General features: G+C 39.0%; 1 protein-coding gene across 2 annotated transcripts in view; it reads left to right on the top strand.

The window, feature by feature from the left end:
- The window catches only part of dennd1b (DENN/MADD domain containing 1B), a 162,730-nt gene that overhangs the window by 49,213 nt on the left and 90,755 nt on the right, over positions 1-22,762 (top strand). For both annotated transcript variants that reach the window (XM_038286374.1, XM_038286379.1), the window contains exons 4-5: positions 16,102-16,151; positions 18,616-18,735. In XM_038286374.1, coding sequence (XP_038142302.1) covers positions 16,102-16,151; positions 18,616-18,735 — 170 coding nt within the window. The remainder of the gene's footprint in view (positions 1-16,101; positions 16,152-18,615; positions 18,736-22,762) is intronic.

The raw sequence follows: 22,762 nt of genomic DNA, 5'->3' as shown, positions 1-22,762 counted from the left end.
TGAAATGCATGATTTCTTATTTTTCCGTGACTTCTGCAGTCTAAAGGTGAACATGAGGTTGAAGCCTGTGGAAACATGCTGTTGAGGGGTCTAGCAGGAGGCCAAATCACAGCCTTCGTTTTGTCCTTGGTTTATTCTCTGTGATATCCTTAAGGTTCTTGAAGCACAGATTTGAAAATGCCATTTTCTGTGCTGCAGTGTCTCCCCTTGTACAAGCAGTATGAATACATGAACTCATATCGTACCTGTCAGGGTTTTTGGCAAGTGTTTGAAAAGGCCTGAGGATCAATCTGCCACCTTCAACACCTCCTGAAGACAGGCTCCGATAACACGGGCCTGCTGTTAATCACAATAACCTCGCTCAGCACAGATGCACAGAGGACTCTTTGGGATGAAAAACATGAAAAGGGAATTAATAATAATCCAGAAAGACACAACTGCCTCCTCCCATCTCTCACCAATCAGCAGAAACCGAGTGAGCAAGAATGTGAAAATGCCCCCGTGTCAATTTTAAAAGTGCACCTCATCGGCTCCTGTGCTCCTTCCTCCCCCACCCCACCATCCCACCTTCCCACTGCTAAAGCAGCTGTGTTGCTTTGGTCCAGCTCTGTAGGCCGTTCTTATTACCGGCACAGAGCGCGGGTCAGAATGGCAAACCGGCAGCATACTATTAAAGCCTAATGAAAGGAATCTCTGCAGGGTCTGAGGTCTGCAGCGTCCAGAGGAGACACTGCCTTTGCCCATTGTTCTTCTGCTTCCTCTCCCGTCGTTCTGCAGGTCTTTTTTTTATTTTTAGTCGTGCTCTAAATTTCACCTCTTTTCTTTATACTTTTGTCCCTGTCACTCATTTTCATCTGTTCTTCTGCATTTAAAGGTCTTCTCTGTGCTGGCACCACATAAGACGTTCCTTGTGACATTTTCACACTTTTTTCCCTTTTCGTCTGTTTTCCTTCCTCTGTGATATTTAGGCTAATAAATAGTTTCCTGAATTGTTCATGACAGTTGTAGAAAAGGTAAAAGTTTCATTCTTTTACATGTTGAATATACCTAGAGGATGTGAGATTTCATTTTCTACTTAAAGGTTAGGGTCACTCACTGTGAAAGCTTTCCACACTTCATAATAAAACCTAATGCTTCCCTTAGATTTTACTGCATAAATAAAGAGGAAATAATATTAGATATAAAAGAGATGTTGTCCTTGAGGAGACGCTGTGTTTGACTCAGAAGTAGTGAAAGTTCTCTATATTGAATATAAAGATGGAAAATAAATTACATGAGAATGTTTATAGCCAGAATGAAAATTTTATGAAAATTATAACTGCTCTCTTTTTGCTATCATATACTTCTCTTTGAGTAATCTCATCATTGATCCAATATTAATGTCAGACAAAGCTTACTTAAGTAAATACAGTAGTCATTTGGATGACATGGAGATGAAGTGTTGTGAATTGATGCTATGGTAATAAACTGAATTGCATTTTTGAATGACGTTTGTGTTTGTGTAAATTCCCCTCTGAAGAATCAAGCTATGACCCAATATAACGTGAAAAAGTAGTTCAAAAAATGTGAAGAAATAACACGTCTAGGGTTGATACAGTTAATCGGATTAATCGATTATTGAAATCATCTGATTTAGTAATTTATTAATTGTTGACTGGAATTTAGAGACTCTAAAACATGCCTTTAGCTGACAGTGCAACCCACGTAGAGCAGTAATTATACCAAAATTGTAAAGAAATATATAAACATTTTGCATTCAAGATTTTAAAAATAATTTCGCCTGCCAATATGCTCTATCCAGAACTCCTCAAGGGGAAAGGATTTAGTTTCACTTGGTTAAATTTTGTAAAAATCCTTATTTAAGGAATCTTTGGCTATTTAATTATTAAGCAATTGATTAAAAAATTAATTGACAGATTAATTTATTTGCAAAATAATCGTTAGTTGTAGCCCTAAACACATCTAAAGAAATCCATCAAAATATAAAGAAATAGACCTCTCTTAGTCTGGAAAGGACCCCACTTCTGTTCCTCTGGGACTCAAGCACATTAGAGTTGAAGCCATTATGCCAAATGGCAAAAACACCGAAGAGTGGTGAACCCTCCCAAGTACAGCCTTCCTACCAAAAATACCCCAAGAGGACGTTAGTGTCTCAGTTAAAGCTCGGCTGACCTCACTTACTTCAGACGGAACAGACTTGGAAATACTTGCATCATTTAGAGAGGTCCAGGATCAAATTCGCTGCAGGAAATAAGTTACCAACCAAGGTTGGTTTGGTTAACTTTCTCTTGTAACAAATGAAATCATCATTTGAAATCTGTTTTCTGTATTTTTTTTTTTTTTTTTGGTATTTTTTTTAAAGAAAGCCCCTAAGGTTTTATAAAAAAAAAATCCAAAAAAACAAAATCCTTATAGGGGCGAATACTCTTAAAACACTTTTGTTTTTTTACTAAAAACAAAACCTTCAGGCTTTTCCAATAACACAGATTTGTTAAATGAGATTGGAAAAGGCTACATATAAATTCTCCAGTGCTTGTTGTTTTGGCCTTATCTATATACTGTATACCATTAGAAGTTATAGATTCAAGAGTGTCTCTGTTTTAGAGATGCTACTGATAGTTTGCTGCCGGTTCTGAGTCAAAAAAAAAAAAAAAAAAGAAAAATGATGGAAATGTCATCAGAGCTGTACAAAACGAAATTTCGTTATTATACAAAATGACAAAGTTTGTCTAAGTCTAAGGCCACAAAAAATAAAGATATTTAGAAAGAAGTTTTCTCTTCATGTTTGGTCTAAAGAAAAATATCATTTTTTCAAGATTAAATCATATTTATAGTTTTTTGGGGAAACATTTATCCATTGATCTTTTGGGGATGATCATGTGATTACATTATCGTTTAACTGAAGAACTTGTACCCCTGTGCAGCAAAATGCAGCACATTTTTTCTTCCTTGCTGTTTTAAAAGAATATCGGTGCTTCAGAGTAAAATTTTTCTGGGGCACCTTTGAAACAACATGGTTTTGTTTCTATAGTACACTATATATTCGGCTTTATGTTATGTAACCCTTTTTTCCGGGCTTTTGGTTCAGTCCGTATATATGAACTTCTCTGTCTCAGTCTCTGTGTCAGGGAGAACTATTGCATCCATGACCCTTTGGCGTTAAGTGTAATTTAAAGCTCATTGCAGAAACAGGAAATCCTTTTTTAAAATAGTTGTTTACAGTAAATACATATCAGACATATTTTTTGTTCCTGTAGAAACATTAAGCGTTGCTATTGTTTTATTAGATGCATTGAATCTTGCATCTACTTCCATCGTTCTGTTTTTTTTTTTTCCAGATTTCCTCCCTAATATTATTTCACCACGTTTAGCACACGCAAGATTTCAGACCATTACACATTTTTATTCTGCATTATTTATTTTTTCCTCTCTCCCTCTGCTGCTAAGGCTCAGCTGTCCTTGTGCCTTTACACGTTGCAAATGAATGCATATCCATGCAAATTCTTTAAAAAGAAAGGCTGAAAATTTGAATATTTTGCTTAAAGCTGCACCCAGGTCGACCCTGCCATTCGGCATTTGAAAGTAGTGTGTCTGTTTGAATACCGAGGATCTCTCTTTGTCATGTTCGCCAGAGGGGCTGGGTGAGCGAACCAGCACCGGCGGATGGGCAGAGATCGGCTGGGTAGCTGCACACAGACAGACTAATTGGGAAAGGGGGGGCGAAAGAGGGGACGAGGGGTGTTGGTGAGGGTGAGGAAAAAGGTGGGGTTTGCGGGAAGGGGGGATCTAGGAAGACGACAGGGGGTTTAGGAGGGAGGTGAGGGAGGATGGAGATTGGGGGAGGGAAGGAGCGAAGGAGTAGGGAAGGATGGGAGGAGGTGATGGAGAGGGCATGTATGTATGATGGAGGAAGAGGTGAAGGAAGGGTGAGTTTAGACACGGTAGTTTCCATCACTGATGTGATGGTAGCCCTGCTGACTATGTCATTATGCTGCTCAAAGCTGGCTGGATAACCGCAGTCCCTGCTTGCTTCAAAGCACTCTAGCTTAACACACTTTGCATGACACATGAGATAGCCCTTTGCAAGCCAGTTTCTTTGCAGTTATTAAACATACAGATAAGAACAAGTCTTTAACTTTACACCCAAACTCTTTATACATACCAGCAAAACAGGTCTCCACTCACGGGTAAAATTCTGTATATATTTGTATAAATATGAGGAATAGTTTAAATCTGCTGTTGGCTGCTCTGAGATCATAGTAGTCTTCCAGTCTAATAAGTGGTTTGTTGATTTAAAAAGGGCTCTAAGCAGTTTTCATTGACTCCATGTAATGTAGTGTTTTAAGTAATTTTTGTATATGTATATTGTTTATGTAGACTTAATGAAACAACCGAGTTGGGGATTTAAAACCTATTTTGTCCTAATTTGAATGTTTAATTGACCTGTCTTGTATAGAACTTATACATAGAAGCAGTGCTAAAACGATAGACCAGTAACTCCCTAATTTGAATTTTACTTTATTTACAGCATCTCTGCTGGTTATAGTATGTGGAAGACCATCTAGTGTCAGAAAACCCTACTTTTTGCTAAAAAGGGGGATTAAAATCTAATCTGCTTTATACTCTGCCTTCCAGCATCACGGGCGTGAGTTTGCCAGGTTCACTTTATAGTGCAAAAAATGTCAGTTTACTATAAGGGAAATATATAACACCTGAAAACATCCCTGGAAATACCAGAAGTGTGGAAATACCATAAGGACCCAAGATCACAGTGAATGTAGGTCCTGGAAAGTTTCAAGATTTATTTTAGGAATGCTCTTATTTTGTTCATCTAACATGATCTTGTTATGTGCAAAAAATAGTTAGTCTTAGACTTGGCGTCCTCCGTGGATAAATACCGTATTTTCACGACTATAAGGCGCACTTAAACGTCTTTTTTTCCCCTCAAAATGTGCGGTGCGCCCTATGGTGCGGTGCGCCCTATGTGTGTTGTAACTGCGACTTTTGAGACCACCTCATTGAGGAGATGATGAAAGAGTGGCTGAATGTAAGGAGACCAGCTGTTTTTTTTCCACTCATCACCATTAATATGTAACTCCATGCGTGCCCATCTCACAGCTGATGTGAAAAACATGGGGAAACAAATTAACCCTGTGCTCGCTGTTCAACCGCTCAACATCGGTGTGAACCGGACCCAGCAGGTGCAGCAGAAGCAGCGAGTTTACATGCAAAGTCAATGGTTGACGCGCGTATAGGCGCAGCAAAAGGTCCTGCAGCGCGTTTTGAGCCGCAGGTGCAGCACGTCGGGATCGTCTGACGCACCGCCAACGCGCTGCTGCTGCTCGAGATGGAAAATTTTAAGTTTTGCTGCTGGACGCGCCGCATCAACCAATCAGAGAAGCTGATCTGGGAGCTGACAGCGAGACAGACACAGCGCTCTGATGAAAGAGGAGATGATGAAAGCGTGGCTGAGGGAGGTGTAGCCTATGTGAGGAGACCAGGTGTTTTTTTCCACGCATCACCATCGCTGCGTGCCCATCTCACAGCCGATGTGAGAAAAAAGGTGAATCAATGAACGCTGTGCTCGCCGTTATCCCGGGGGTCTGACAAAGGAACTTCAACCGCCCAACATCGGTGTAAAGCGCCCGTTCAAAGTAAGGCTGCGAGCGGCGGGGGAGCGATTGATGACAGACGGAGACCACAGTTTCAGGATAAGTGGAAGGCAGCGCCGGGCAAGTTACGCCACAGTTTGCGGATGGATTGTAGATGCTTGGACTAACGTGTCTGCTGGCTCTGTTCTTCAAGCTTTTGCAAAAGCAGGCATTATTTCTGAGGAGCCGCGCTGCACGGAAAGTGACTCTGACAGCGCAGAAGGGGAAACTGGCATGTCTGATTTAGCGCAGCTGTTTAATTCAGAAACAGAGGATGATGACTTTGAGGGGTTTGATTAATACTCTGTAATAAATACTTGAATAAAGCACAATCATACTCAGTTTTGCTCCCGCTCTATTTTTCTACCTGAAAACTTAATTCAACAGCAGCCTCTGGGCCGCGGCAGGTGTTTTTTCATCTAAATAATCTAAATCTTTTTAAGTGAGAAAGTCCACCTGAAAATTTAATCATTGCAGTCAGCTCATCCAGATTATTATCCTGCCTATGTTTTAAGTTAATTTATGCGTCAATAAATTGCATCAGAGGAGTAATCACAGCCCTGTGTCATCAGCGATGTGTCTCTCATGGCCAGCTCCCAGGTTTGAATAATACTTTGTAATAAATACACCTTGCAGCTTTATTTGCTGTGATCAGTGGGAATAAAGTAGTTTTAATATGTTTTTAAGTGGGAAAATCCACCTGAGAGGACATGTACCTGTATATAAAAAACGCGCCCTATAGTCCGGTGCGCCTTTTGTGTGTGTTAAATTCAGAAAGGGACACATAACTGAGAGTGCGCCTTTTAGTCCGGTGCGCCTTATGGTCGTGAAAATACGGTAGTTGCTATACTGGACATGAGTCCACCTAACTGCATGGCAGTACAGTCAATTAGTTTACCAAACCCTTTTTTATGGCCAGTTAAACAGCAGGACAAGCAGGTCTTTGTAGTATTGACGCTGCATGTGCAAATATTGCAACTGTAGTAACTTTTCCTTGATTATTTGCAACCCTATATGGTATCATCAAAGATACAAAAGATTTAACATAACCTTTGATTACTCCAAATGGTAAACTACTGAGACAGAATTAGTTCATTTGTTTTTTAAATACAGTTTTATCGTTTTCCCAAATAATTTGATCAGTAATTCTCTGGCTTGATGTATTTTTGACTAAAGTTACTTAACTTTTTTAAAGGGAATACCTTTGGTGAAATCTACACATTGGTTATCAAGTAGGGTTTCAGAGTTATGTTTAGTCTGTGAAAAAAATTAAGCCCTTAGTCACAAGGACTGCTTCTACAAATAATTGTGAAAGATTAAGTTACTTTTGGGAGTTCACAGAGTAACTGGATGGTTCCATGATAAGTAGCCTTGGGTTAATTAAAACCTGGGTTAAAAAAAAAACAGTTGTGAAATGTCCTTTCTAGTAAAGATTTGGGGTATAGTATCAAAGTAGAAAAAGATTGGGAGTGACTTTAAATTGGCCAAAATTTGCTAGCCAATTAGGACACCAAAGGTGTAATTAAAGCGATGTTGAAATCAGAAATGTGCAGAGGTCGTCAACTTTCTGCAGAGTTTCTAACTACAGACCCCCAGAGGTCATGTGGTCAAGTGTAGAGAACTTCCCGAAGTGGCCTTTGATAGCAAAGCCTTACATAATGCCACTACAGGATAACTAGAGCCATGGAGACACGTTATCTGAACAAATCCTGCTTCTCTGTCTGCAAGTCCAATGGATGAGTCTGGGTTACACAGTCACCAGAAAAATGAAACTTGGCAGACTGCGATATTTTATTCAATTTTCCATTGAATTATGGAACTGGGCTGTTTTTAGTTTTTTTTGTGTGTGTCTTACTTATAGTTAAAAAATAATGCTGCATACCGACATTTTATAAAATGTTATGCTTTTGAAGTTTGCTACCCAACAGGAGCATGAACCACTGCACCAAGATCCCTACAGCAATAGATGAGTGGGCTGTATGTGGAGAAACCTTACTTTCTTCCAGAGAGTCTTCACCTAAATTAAGTTCTTGAATCTTAGAGTCTTCTCGAGGACCATGTACGGTTGTTAGATAATTATTCACTTAACAGTGTGCCCCAATTTGCCCTGTAAATATGAAAAAAACCAATTCAATTAGTTGTATTTATATAGCGCAGGGGTCGTATTAAGGCACTAATTTTCTTGCTCTACTGTCTCATCCGCTGTGTACCCAACTTCTTTCATTTTACTCAATACGGGCATGACTTATATTGTGCTAATTCATTTCTTATTTTTATTTTTCCACTGAGAATCATCAATGACCTCCTCTCATTGAATTAAAGAAAAAGTTTGAATCCCCAACCTCAACCTTAAAGCTTTTATAACACCTGTTGGATGAACTGAAATATAGAATGCTTGCCTGGGTGTTGCCATCCAACATCAGTGTTTGACCTAACATGTGGCCTTCTGGAAGAACAGTCAAACTTTCCCACACTACTTATATTTACTAATGAGGGCCTTTATAGATTTAAGGCTGTATTCAAGGTTGCACCAACATCATATCAAACCTATGAGGTAATAATGGGATGTCACTCAATGTGATATGTGCATGAGGGCAGATGGGTGTATACATTTGGCGATGTAGGGTATTTTACAGCAGGGCTGTAAACTCTAACCCATTGGGCGTGAGAATAGTTAATACGCAAAGTTGTGAAATTCTTAATATACAGTATAATTAAGATGCAATTATTTTAGCAGGGCCCATTCTTCTTTACCTAAATTATCTGAAATTCACCAGAATATAGAAAGTAATGTATATTGTGTACAGAATTTTCCACATAACTGCAGATCACTTGTTACTCAGTGACATTTACTGTGCTATAAAAATTCCACATTTTGTTTCAGTTAAATCCTCTGAAAACCTACAACCTATAGGTGCACCTATCCTCATAGCCTTTCAATCTTACCCTGATAAGGGTTGCCTATTTTAATATCCAATTAACTATTTTAATATCTCACTTAAAGGTTTGGTGAAAAGTTGTCAACCCTGTTAGAGGGCGTATTGTTTTAGAAAATGCAAGCAGCTCTTTAAAAAGCTTTTAAGCAAACAACAATCTATTGGAAATCCACCTGAGCTGCATTAATGGGGTAATATCTGAAGTCTTTTTAAACATTTTTTCTGTGGATCTACTAGTTTAAGATTCATCTTTTGCCACCTCCCTCCCTTCCTTCTTTTTATAAAACTACATCCTGACTCTGGGGGCCAGTCTGAGCAGAACCAGACTGAGCTACCCTGGATAGCTAGCTACATTGATCTGGCTGCTGTAGCCAAGGGAATATAAATCAGGACAGGGGCTTAAAGTCTTGAGCCCCCTCAGGGAGGAGTCCTCGCTGCAAAGGGAGACGGACATGAACCGAGCTGCCTCCCCCTCTTCCTCCCCCTCACACCACTGTGTCCATCATTCTCCACCTCTCCTTTCCTTGTGACATTCACTTTTGTCAGTTCATCTCTGTGTCTCTCCCTCCATTTTTTTTTACATTACCTTTATTCCTTCGTTCTCTACTTTAAGCAACATTTCTCTACACCAATCCGCTTTGCTCTATGTTTGCACGCAAACATTGCTCATGAAGTTCACACTCAAGATGAAACTGCAAAGCTAATTCTGAGCTTGGTCTTTAATAAGTCTGTGAACATGAATTATTTTAGATTATGAAGGCTGATTTTTTTATTTTATTTTAGAGTATCCTGCCCAGCCTATGGGTTGCATCAGCCAAGCCTAGCCCACACAGCATTATCAGTAATATGTCATGTAACTGCTGCTCTAAGTGCCGGCCTGGTCTTTCCTGTCCCTTTAAATTAGCACCACCTATAACTATGCTGCACTGTTTAACTCCACTCTCACTGGTTGTTCTGCCTTAAGTTCCACCTTCTCTCTTCCTGATTGCCTGTTTTCTGTTTGCGTTGGTGCTTGGAACATGAAATTTAGATTTTATTCCCACTAGAATACCGCGGCTACTACAATTAATGTTAGGCTACAAAACTACTCCCAATTAAAAAAAACTAAATATGATCTACACTAAAACAGGTGAATCCTGCTGATTGCAGTTCTGTAAAGAAGGATTTTGATTTGTGATACTTGAGAAAAGTAAGTAACCAATGTTAGCACCTCAAAATAATTCTCAAGTATAATACATTTTATCAACAAAAACCTTTTCTTCTTTTATACAACTACATACTCTGTGTCAGGCAGGAGTTGTGAAGACTGCTGGAAAAATGGACAAGCAAAGACTGTAAGCTATCAAAAATTCAGATTCTTAGCCACAGCTGACTGAAAAGGAAAATTTGAGGGTTTCTCTTTTATTTCTTTGCCATTACTGTTTTCTTTTATTGACGACTCTTTGAGGTAGTTCGGGTATAAATAGCAGGTGCTATTCTTTACAATTACTACAAGTGCAATTCTTACAATATTTACAGACCGGCTTCAATTTATAGAAGTCAAGTTAGGTCCAACTTCAATGTAATGTTTTTGATGCTGTTATCTACCCTTCAGATGTATTATGTAAGAAATGTGTTCAGAATGTTACAATAAAATACATGAAATGGGCTAAACAGAGTAACTAAAGCCCAGTTTCGCAACTTTTATATCAAAGTCAGTATTTTAAATGCTCAGTGTCAGTTCCTCTTATAGTTCCCGTGCACATGCAGATAAAATAAATGTATTTGCAGTCCCTTGAATGTATTATTTTGCTTTGTTTTTTTTTTGCAGAGAATATCAGCATATCAGATTTTCTAAAAATGAGAGTGGGCTGTTTAGACTATATTTGGTTAAATAGTCACGTATTTACTTTCTGTCTAATTTCAAGTGCAAAACTTTTTTTAAAGTGGAAAAAAAAGTCCCAATTCCACATTCATCATAGTCAGTGATGCTTCAAACATTGACAAACAGCATCTAGTGTGTGTAGCGCTTATAAAATTTGTATAAATGCAGCAAGAAATGCTTTTTTCTCTTCAAACCAAATGCACCATGATGCTCACATCAAACATAAAAAAAAATGCATGCATATTGCTTAGGACCAATGACATGACACCAATGAAACTTAAGACCAACAGTGTCCCTTCAAAGTTGAGTTCAGCCCTGCGCTCTTGCCAGTGTCTTAAAGGACCTACCTCAACACAGTTAGTTCTATAGGGGAAATAAGGGTAGAAGAAGAATAAAATTAAAGTTTAGACCTATTTTTAAGAGGAGAAAAGCATGGTGTTGCCTTGTTCAGTGAAGTTTGAGGCTCTTCTCTGCTGTACTGTTATCCTGTGGGGGCACAGTGCTGTTGTAGTGATGCGCTGCAGTGATAGCACAAGTGTCCACTGGGGGAACCCAGAGCATTCTGTCTCACTGAATGATACCCCTGTTTCCACTCAAGATAAACAACACACACACACACACACACACACACACACACACACACACACACACACACACACACACACACACACACACACACACACACACACACACACGTATCAGTGTCTGGCAAGCCCAGCCTAGCAGCAGATTCCTCCCTCACCCCCCCACCCACTTTCAAAGCTGCAAATATATTAGCTGCCTCTTTTTCTTTTGTCTTGGGAAAATGGCAAGTAGAGGGGGGTGAGTGTGTGTTTACCATGGTAAGGAACAGTAGCAGAACATCCCCTTTGTGCCAGCCGTGTTGAGATGTCCCAGTGGTATTGGGCCTAGTGACGGGAAGAGACTTACAGATGCCTAAGAGTTAGCAGTAACACAGGTGAGATGCTGGAAATGAGAAACGGAGAACTGACTGACGGATGAGGAGAAGATTTATGAGTTTCAAATTACATGCTCTCGTTTTCTTTGGTTAAAGCAGAAAGAATTGGTGGAAGAGCAGCAACGTTGAGCTCCAAGTAAATGGTTGATTTATGGGTATATCAAGAAAATAAAACTCTCTGGTGCTGGTTATCTGCAGGTGGTTTTAAAAACAGTTGTTTCAGTCTTCTACCTCCCGGTGAAAATAAAACTGTACGATGTCTGTGGCAGCAGGTGAGAGATTCCAGATTCCTTAAATAACATCACTAATTAAATACATCACCCTCCATTTCCTTTGTATAAAGTGGATATTTTTAAACAGATTCTCCTTTTAGCGTTTGGCGGTTTAAAACCCCACTTAATATCCACAGGTTTATGCTTTTAGATTCCTATATTATTGGTTCATTGCTTTGAATTGGAGTAAACAACTAACTCTTAAGAGTCTCAATGATATTCATTACTACAGCTATTTTAATGCTCTATAACATGAGTCCACTTTTAACTACCAGGTTAGACCGTCTTTTTTAAGGACATCTTTAATTTTCATGGCACAGATTTAAAAATTGTTTCAGAAATATATTCCTCAGACTTTGGCCCATCTGTTGGATTGAGATCTGCTGACTGTCATCTTCATGCAACCAACCCTCGTTTGATAACGGTGCATTTTATTTAAGTTGTAAGATCAACATCAAGGTTTGAACTAGAAAGGTTTGAACACGCTACCACATTTAACCCTGGTTCTGAATCTATACCCTGAATTTTACTGTTGAAATCGAGGATTAAAAGATAATGTTATGTTTTTCTAATCTGTTTTCTATGCTTGACATGTTGTTTGGTCACAGTCTATATTCTGCAGGCAACCTTTCGTAATGTGTGCTCATTTGAGTGACTCTCCTGTTTCTATTATTTCTCATTAATTCACCCTTTGACCTCTGAACCATTGGGTATTTTCTCTTCTTAGTCTCATCCTGTATAAACTCCTCTGTTTATGAAACCCCCAAAACAGCTCGTTTGGCACCTACGACCCTTCTACATCCAAGGTTGCTTATTTCTCCTTTCCTTCCTGAAGATCACTTTTAACTTAAGCAAGTAATATTAAACATTAAACTGATGAAGACTCTCCGTCATCCAGGACTTGTAAACTTCTATCTTCATCCCATGGTCATGAGAGGAAACATTTCCATGGAACCGTAGATGCTGTCAGTTTTTTTTTTTTTTAGCAGTTTCTTTTCTAAACTGCTAAAATAATCGAAAAGTTAGTAAATATTTTATCAAAATAAGTGTATTTACCCTTAATTTGAGTAGGTACATACAATGGTTTGCCAAAGGACTGACTATTTATACCTTTAAAAATAATATAATTAGATATTATGCACTTGAAATAAGAGACTACCATTGTTTATATTTTAAATGTTAGTTGTCTTATTCCTTAGGCAAAGTGTCTTGCTCGCTGAATTTAAGAAAAAAATCTGTTTATTTTTAGAAAAATGTACTTAGATCTTATTTTTTTGCAGTGTGCATTGAGTTGCTGTCGTCTGATTGGCTAATTCGCTTCTTTGTTTAGTAATCTAGCAGCTATATATTTGATTTTGATATTGGTTTTTAGAATTGAACATTTAGAGTGAACACTAAGTATTTGTTCAAAAAATGAACCTAGTGATTATTTAGTCCCACTCTCTACTATCCAGTCTGCAGTCAGTGGCATTACAGCCATGGCCCTTGTAGGGGTTTAAAACCATTTCCTCATTAAGACAGATGGGTGGAGCTGCTGTAGCTTCCACACCAAAACTCTTCCCATACAGCTTTGTAACTTGAAACTTACAGGTGAGGGACCCTTCATTAGTAAAATTCTCTTAAAAGAAGACGTATATTTTCCCCTTAATTTGAGCAGATAAGACATGTGTTTCAAATGAGAAAAAAAAAAACTCCATTATCTTAATTCTAGTGCATACTGTTAAATTATCCTAAAGTATCTTTTTAAGTGCAAAAATAATAATTTTATTGACAGATCGTCTTATTTACCTGCTCAATGTAAGGACAAATGCACTTATTTTAGGACATTTGTACTTGTCTTTGGAATGGTTTTTGAATTGTAACCAGCTGTCCAACCAGCAACAAGTAGGGGAGGCCCAATGTTGTTCTTACTTTAAGCTTCCAACATCTGGAGAAAACCCAGATCTCTCTTTTACTCTCTAGGATCCCTTTAAAGGAATCCAAACATCAGAACTGCTTAAAAGGATGATTGGGTTTATCTTCTGTACTTGCATAAACCACACACTGACTGGCCCTTGTCTAGATCACAATGAGAGAGGTTTTGATAAATATACAGGTAGGTAAGAATAAGCAGCGTTTCCTTGACTATTGTGCTCTTTTTATATTTCACTACTTTGAATACAAATCCAGTTTTATCTGAAACGTTTGTGTAACTGTTGTCTAAAAATCCTTAATGTTTGTGACTGTCAGTCTATTCCTTTGTTATAGTCTGTGAAATGTCCACCTTAAATTATAATACTAAGTAGATGACGAGACGGGGAAAAAAAAAAAAGCAGGTCTTGTCTAACTTCACAAACGTTCTTGCAAGACACAGCTGTCCGGTCTGTTTAATGTTTAAAGACAGGCAGTCTGAAAGAGCCTATACGTTGGATGGTGTCTTGAGTATCCTTATATGGAGGGAGGAGATATCATTGATTTGAAAGTCTCGCTTTGCGCAAATACAAACTCATCACTTCACTTCCTGCTGATGCTGCGTGAGATCAGAGTATCTGCTGCTCCTGGACTGTCACTCACAAACAGAAACCTGATGTGGGCAGGGCCAAGACAGCGTCTCAAATCTGGCAACTCAAGTGTTTTTATTTGCAGGAAAAAGGAGCGTTTCATCGTCTGTGTGCACACGTGTGCACGGGGCGTGTGTGTGTGTGTGTGTGTGTGGGTTTGTGTGCCATATGCGGTGTGCCAGGGAGGGCTCTCTGGAACTTGTTGGTGTGCGTGCATTGTAGTTAATAATAGTAGCAAACACATAAAATGATGGCAGCTCTGATGTGTGTGACAGTTTTACAGCCGCACACGCCAGGATTTAGTCACACACGCACACAGAAAACAGACCTGCTCTGCCACACAACTATCCATCTTTGTTGAGTTCTCAATTTTATCACCGATTCAGATAAGGGAAAAACAGCCACTTCCCACATATCCAGCCCGCCTCGCCTCCGGCCCCTCCCTAATGCTCCATATCTGGGTACAGGCGCTCATATAAAACATATAGCCCACTGAAAATCAGCCACCCACACAAGCACACATAAATGTAAAGGCCTCACCAGCCTTGGTTGGAACAAGCAAAGTCCTTGAAGCGAGCAGGGACTCGCATGCATCATAACATTTAAATGCACAGATTCACATGACACACACACATATCCTGTCATAGTTTATTGCTGCTATTGGGTGGCTGTCTGGAACAATGTTTGTGTTATGCTGGGGTGACAGATTTAAGTTTTGATGAGGAGGGGTGGCGGGGGGGTAGGGATCAGTGACTGTTCCCCATAGTGAGGTCTTAGAGACAGTAGACAGGAGCAGCAGCAGCAGACACCCAACCTGTCGTCCGGATCAATCTCTGGGGGAGGCAGGGAGATGAAAGAGGAGGAACTGCATCCCTCACTGCTCGGATATGTCCAATAATAAAAAAACAAAAAAGACCAAAACCTGAGCTCAGTGGCCGAGCTTGGCAAGTATACGAAAGAGAAAGAGAGAGGGAGACGGCAAGGGAGCCAGGGCGTAGCAGAGAGCCACCGAGTACCCAGGATTAGTCTTTGAGCTTGGCAGAGCTGGACCAGAACTGAGGAAGAGGTAGCAGAAAGACAGACGGCCACAAAGGACCTGGCAGCTTTTCTGGGCCAGGTTAGCAGCCAGGGAGAAGAGGAGCCGGAGCCACAGGCAGAGAGAGACCCTGCGCATGGTTGCTGTGTGGCTGCTCTGGAGTGGCTAACCCATATGGTGCACCACACTCTTCATGCTCCCTGTCTAAATCCATATGCCGCTGGTGGAAAAGACCACCGCCCCCTCCCCAACTCCCCTACCTCGCTTCAAGAGTAAGCAGACCCACAAGGGTGGTGTTGGGAGGTAAAGCCCTGAAGGCTTGTATCCCCCCCCCAATACCTCTTAACCCCGCAGAGCTGCTTAGCCCATTGTCACTACAATCTGCCACCATAGCCTGGGTGCTGTGTATACCCCCCACCATCCACCCTTGCCCTCTTTTTCTTTTTCATTCCCTCTCTTCTCAAGCCCTTTTATTTCCCTTTGGCAGCTGATAATCGATGAACTTATTAACTGTTAATTATTCAAGCTGTGGATCGAGGATCCCTCCCTTATTCTTGGAAAAAAAGGAATGCTTCCACTCTGTTCTGCCAAATAAAGTGGGTTATATTGCCCATTCATTTGGATTAAGTACATTTAGGCTTCACTGTTGGGAATGTTAAGACGTTGTCAGATTGCTATCAGTACTGTTTAGCATTAATCCCCATTTTGTTCTGCCATTTGATAGCCTCACCCTAACCTCTATCTGGGGGAAGCCCAAGATATTTCCATAACGAAATATATAATCTTGTTCGTTTTCTTGTCAAATCTCTAAAAGCATTTGTTCTATTCTCTGTTCTGTTTTTAGGAGGTTCTTCAGACAATACCAAAGTTCTGCTTTCCCTTTGACGTGGAAAGGTATGATTCCTCTCTTCGCCTTCGCTGTTTCCTGGTTTCACCTCATTTCTACTGAGAACACTCCCTTAAACAGCTTGAGAACTGATCACTTCTCACACCTAAAGACAGCAAATGAGATGTACAGTTTATGCTTCTCAACTGTGACAATGATGAGCTCTAAATTGTGATTAATTAGTGATATTGTCACCTGTCAATTTCCTGGCTGTAGAAGCTTCATGATGACTATTTAATGTCCTCGTTGCCACATGGGAGGGATTGCAAGTAGCCTTTCTAAAGTAAAGCTAAAACTCTGCTTACCATGGGCTGCGTTGGATGTATTTGGGTATATAATATCATAATAAACAGAAAATAATGTGGTAATTGTATTATTCTGACAGCTGAAAGAAAATTTAGAATTATCAGTGTCTTTTTGCTTTGGGTTTATAGCAAACATTGCCCCAGATGATGAATATTTTTATTTTTACTTTATGAAAGTAGTTGCTTCTGGCCATGTTTTACTGTCTGACAATGAAAAGAAAATGGCGAACCTTTTAATGTATTGACCATCATACCAACTCCTAAACTCAAAAAAATTCCATGCTGTCTTTTTTTACAATGCGTCTAAATGCATGCCAATTCAATAACAAGCTGACGCGTATGGAAGTCGAGGCATTTCCTCACAATAAACATTAAAGGTATCATATATTTTATTTTTTGGGTCAGATGGTATTCTTCTTTGTACCTTTCCATTAGCATTTTGTCTCCATTAACCAGCCATTCTATAGAATCAAACCAGTTAGTTTCCATGGGTGCCTGCATTTCAGCCCTAAAGCATCATTTAGTGTTAAAGTCCTGGTAGTTTCAGGCTGGTCCGCTGTGGTGCACATGGTGCACTGTTCTGCAAGTCTCTTGGAGTTATTTTGGTTTGATCCAGAGTCCTCTGACATTTCATAGGGGTTCATTTACCAACAGGAGATTGGAACCAAAATCACTGTAAAACCTTGATTTTACACAAAACTTTAAAAAAAAATACCACAAAATAATAGATCTTGTTTGAACATTTTCAGTATTATGTAGTTGTGAGAAAAACTGAACTCTAAAGCTGCATAAACACATATACCAATGACGTGGGTCTGATTTGAGCCTTTTTAGAGGTAGAAAATGGGATTGGGCTGAGTAAAGAGCAATCTGACTCCAAGTACAGTATGTTTACATAAAAGCATAAAATCTCACATATAGTTAAACTCGGTTGTATATTCTCATACATGGACTTCCTACCAGAGTCCACAAACATGGACGTTAGGTGAATTTGTCTTTCTTCTTGGGTCTTTAGGTGTTAGAACATGCCTAGTTATTTGGACTGCACACCTGTCCTGTCCGGTGAATCATATTAAATCTTAGGAAAAAATTGGAGGATATATGAAACATCTTTTGAAGAATTTGTATCTGGAAATGTAGTGTTTCCATAAAGTGCAGCTTGTTCCAGAGCTGTCTTTAGCACAGACTGGTTGGCTGTTGGATTGTAAGAATTGCTAGAATCCAGTACCAAGAAATGTAATACATAGATATTCTCATCAAAAAACTTTTGACCCCATTTTATCCCAGTTCAGTTTGTTCGAATATCAATTTTTGGCTCTTATTTAGTATGCATATTAAGACATCTGCCAACATAATGCCACCTTCTGCTGCTAGTTAATAAAGCTGTATTAGAATCATATAAACAGTTTTCCTTAAAGTAAGCTGTGGCATATTTACACAGTTGCTTTAAAATTTTATATGTTAAAGCAGTTACAAAGTGCCCTTCCTGGTGGATATGTAATATGAACCATGGGTGGTGCAAAATGTTGAAAAGCCATGTGAAATCAAAACGGCGAAGGTATAAAATGTTTAAGAAATGGAATGTTAATGACATGATCTGCAAAAAAGCAGAATCTTAATGCAATGTGAGGGATAGCTTGTCAGTGATGTAGAAAATGATACAAATTGTCGCCACAATGAGGTCATCCTGCAATGATTGTTGTTTATAAAATAGGAAATAATCCATTTGACTACATTCATGTAATCTTATCTGCTGAGGCCTATATCTGAAAAGTAGCAGGTCTATACAACAACATCCACAATGATTTATTCTTCAGAGAGAACACTAACAGGGAGGTAAGGGTGTAAGGAGGACTCAAAGCTTTAATGAAGCTTAGCTGCTGCCATCTAGTGGTGGAAATGTGAATTTAACTTGTTTTAAACCTGAAAAATGCTTTTTTTATACCATAAACTTAAAATCTATTTGAAATGTATTTGTATCTAATTCTGAGCTTTAAGTCTCACAGAATATGTAGACTAATCAAGCTGCCCCCGATCCAGTTTCATAATGTTTTATATCTGTTTTGCATAATTTGATCTATTTGTAGCTTCTAATTTTCCCCACCTGTTCTGATAAACTGTTACCTGTTCAGTTTTTACGGCATGGACCCCTCTATGTCATCACCAGGGTTTCCCAGAACCAGGTGGGGCAGAACTTCACCTTTGTTCTCACAGACATCGACAGCAAGCAGAGGTTTGGTTTCTGTCGACTCACCCAAGGCTGCCGAGTCTGCATATGTCTCCTCAGGTAACACACTGTCAGTCTCTAATTGCCATTTGAAACAACTCAATTTAATATTATAAAATCAGACTCTATATTTTCCCATTGACATTGATAAACTTCATACAAGTTCAAATTATTATTATTTTTATTTCTAAGTATTAAATAAAATATTCAAAGAGCAACATTTGTATTTTTCATTCCAAATAACCACTAGTATGAATAAATACATTGTTTACCAGCTACTTTTTTGATCCGCTGTCTTAAATATGTGTATCTCCATTTTGTTGTATGAAGGAGGATAAAACCTTTTTTTTAATTTACAAGATCTTAGAACTGAAAACAGATTTTTTGAAACAACCTTTTCATTCATTCTCACTCCGAGCTGCACTTTGCCAGGAAAAACAAATTTATGTTCTCATCTGCCCACACGAATATGTTTGTGAAGTGCCTATAATTATCCAAAACTTTAACCGTTTTGATATTTTTTTATAGGTTGATGTCTTCTATCACAGCACACACAAATGAGAACCCTGCACGTTGAAAAATAGCATTTCTCTTTGCATAAATACGCTCTAAAAAAAAGAGGCTATTATCTGTTAATTTCCAAGTAATTTAATGTTGGTGCTGTGCCTTTTTTTTGTTACAGATGCAATTACTTACGATTACAAAGAACGAGCAGTGCAGTGTAAATCTCAGCGGACAGGCTGGCTGCACTTTAATAATAACTGGAAAAAAGTAAAAAAGATCAATTTTTAATGAATGTAATAAGCAGTTTAACAAACAACAAATTGGAAAAGCAGCACAAAGCCTTCCTCTGTTCCTTGTTTGTGAAGCAGCTCTCCTGTAAGCTTCCCCTCTGTGTGTGTGTGTGTGTGTGTGTGTGTGTGTGTGTGTGTGTGTGTGTGTGTGTGTGTGTGTGTGTGTGTGTGTGTGTGTGTGTGTGTGTGTGTGTGTGTGTGTGTGTGTGTGTGTGTGTGTGTGTGTGTGGCTGTTGATGGACAGTCGTGGGTTTGTCGCTGGCCTGATGAGCTGCTGTGAAGAACAGTGCCCTTCGTACCCCTCCTCTTTCTCCGCACACACACAATCACATTTCTACCACCCACCCTTCCAGGCCAGCTTCCTTGGCCTTTGTTTTTCCTTTTTCTCCCTCTCCCTCTCCATCTCCTGCTCTCTGTCTCTCCCTCCGTCTCTCCCTCTCTTTCCTCCTCGTTATTCGGCTGCTGCCACAGTGCGACAGCAAAGACGCTCGGCCCATAATTATGCATGAAGCTTCGCTGCCAATTAGCAGAGGCTCCCCCGTCCCTCTCGCTGAGTTAGACATGCTAATTCATTTGACATATGATGTATAAAATTCATTATGCATTCTGAGTAGTTTGCATGACTTGCTTCATTTATTATAAGATAACATATAGAAAGTTATTTTTTTTATTTGATTTGAAATAATTTTTGCTGCCAAGTTTCCTGTCCTTGTTTTTTTTTAATTAAATTAAATTTTTTTTTTAAACAAAAATAGCCGCCTTATGTTGGGATCATTCAGAAACAAGCAAGAAAATGCTTAAAATAATCTTCCTTTTTGAAGATCTGAGGGTTAATGGTTCATGTTGTTTAGATGGATGGAATTAAATAAATGAATAACAAATAAAAAAAAAAAGCAAGAATACCTGAATCCTCCCGTTTTATCACTTGTAATAAGTTTTTATAATTTTCGAAGGAAGAAAAATAAACTTTAATTGAAATAGTTTGCGTCTGTGATTGTTGAGACGCCGACTGTGTAAAATTTTCACCTCTGCTTACAAGAGGAAGTGGCTTAATGAGTTGGACAGTTTTATGTGGAAAGGCCTTTGTAGTGTCCTTGCTGAAGTTGTGACCAAAATAAAACAACCGATCACACCCGATAAAAAAAAAAAAAACACACTGAAAGGACATTATTATGTCCTTTCAGTGTGCCCCCCCCCCCCCCCCCCCCCCCCCCCCCCATACTTAACCTCTAACCCCGGAAAGTAAATGTGTAATGCAATCTCCGACTGAGCCGTCTACAAAGTGTAGGTGACTTACGATTATAGATTCCTGTGTAGTAAAAACGATTTAGGGCTCATCAAAGGAACAGGAATAACTGTCGTGCTTAACACCCAACTTACTTTATGGCAGTCATAGAGGGCGGATTTATGTGTAAATATTTAATCTCCAACACTTAGACACCCTTGTTTGTTTTTTCTCAATTTTTTGATTGAAAACAAATTTGAAAGCTTTAATTTCGCTGCTTTTTTTGCAGAGTCCTAGAGTTTCTTTTTTTCCCCAAAGTCCACGGCGTTAGGTGGTCTGAGCCTGGACCGAAAAAGGAGCCTGACGGTCTGCAAGTGGTTCGCAGATTAATTGGTTGGCTCTTTGAGTACATGGCACTTTGAGAAGATGTGTGCTTAAAATTGTAGGAGAGATCACGGGACCCCCACGCACTGAGCACTCCAGTGATAGATGCCTCTCTCTCCCCCTCCCTCTCTCTCTATCGGAGGATTTGCGAAGCACAAACAGATCTGAGCAATGAACTGTGACGAGTAGGAGTATCTCTCAGCGAGCTTTCTAAACTTTAACTTTCTGTGTACAGAGAGCAGAGCAAGGCAGGAGAGGGGAGAGGGATAAAACAATAAATCTTTAGGATAAATTAATACGTCTCCATTTGAATAAGGAGGAGATCTCCCCCATCATCCAGATGTGAGAGTTGAGTATTGATCATTTGTTCAGGTTCTGATTTACAAGGATTATGTGTATCTTGTTAAATTTACAGCAGTTTGGTTAAAGAGGGAAATGACTGAGTGCTCTGTGAGGCCTGGTGGCGCCTCAGACAGAAAAGGTTTTATTTATATACGCCACATCTGGGGAAATTTGAAGGTTTACCATCCAGAGAACACAAGCAATAAATGAGTCAGGTCATTTATCGAACTTGCTCCGCGCCTATTACAGTTCCATTCTTCTGAAGTGTTTGAGTACAGGTTCCTCCACACTGACAGTTCAAACTTATTTTAACTAAAAAACGATGCCTTAGTTCTCCTGCAGAGAGCTGTAGTTTTCCTGTCCTACCAACCAACTTCTGAGCTTGGTGACTAAAAACCTTTAAATCCTGCTGTGTTTGTCTGTTCTTGTTGATGAATTTGAGTTCTATCTGTAGATAGCAACAGCGTTAAGCAAAAACCTCACTTTTATGACTTACGAAGATTAGCACCAACTACTGTACCTGGAATTAATGTTCTCGTCTTTTCTATTTTGAAAGTTACTCAGAGACCTGGGCCTCATTTATATAGCTGAGAAAAATAGTTTTAGAAGGTTTGATCAACCTTTAAAATGCTAAAGTTATCAGACTTTAGATTACATTGAAAAAACTCTCAAAATGAGTAAAACATTTCTTAAATCAAATGTATCAACCCTTAATTTGAGTTGGAAATACCATGATCTGCCAGTGAAATTAGTATTTTTACCCTTAAAATGGGGTTGTTAGATATTATGCACTTGAAATTAGAAGCTTCTTGTTTTAAATGTAAATTGTCTTATTTCATTGCTTAATTCAGAAAAAAATGTGATTATTTTAAGAAAAATTTACTGACTTCGATTTCAGTTTTTGTAGTGTAGAATAGTTTCTTCATTTTTGTTTTATTATAGCAGTGTAATGTCTAAGAAAAATAAAACAATACAGTTCTCCAGCATTGAGCTTTGCGTTTATTGTTAACCATTTTCCCCCATCCTCACTCAGAAGATAAACAGTTTTCTAAACTAAAATGATTTGGCTAAAACTGTTCCCTTGTGTTTCCAATAAGAAAACAAAAAAAGGTGGCCTATTTATGAACACAGAAACAATTAGATGACTAATAATAAGTTTATAGGAGCTTCAAATTACAACATAAATGCATCAATAGAGAAACGCTGTAGCTCTTAGTTCACTTTTATGTTTTTTAAAGTCAGCATCAGCTGCATGTATACTGATTATTATCTCTGTAAATTAAATGTCTTCAGTTGTAGCTGCAAAAATTCACTCTGAAAGATAATGCTACAGTTCTCCTAC

Source organism: Cyprinodon tularosa, unplaced genomic scaffold (genome assembly GCF_016077235.1).
Source record: "Cyprinodon tularosa strain WSP-4 unplaced genomic scaffold, ASM1607723v1 ctg106, whole genome shotgun sequence".
In the NCBI taxonomy this organism is placed as follows: Eukaryota; Metazoa; Chordata; class Actinopteri; order Cyprinodontiformes; family Cyprinodontidae; genus Cyprinodon; species Cyprinodon tularosa.
This window is presented reverse-complemented; position numbering and strand designations above follow the sequence as displayed.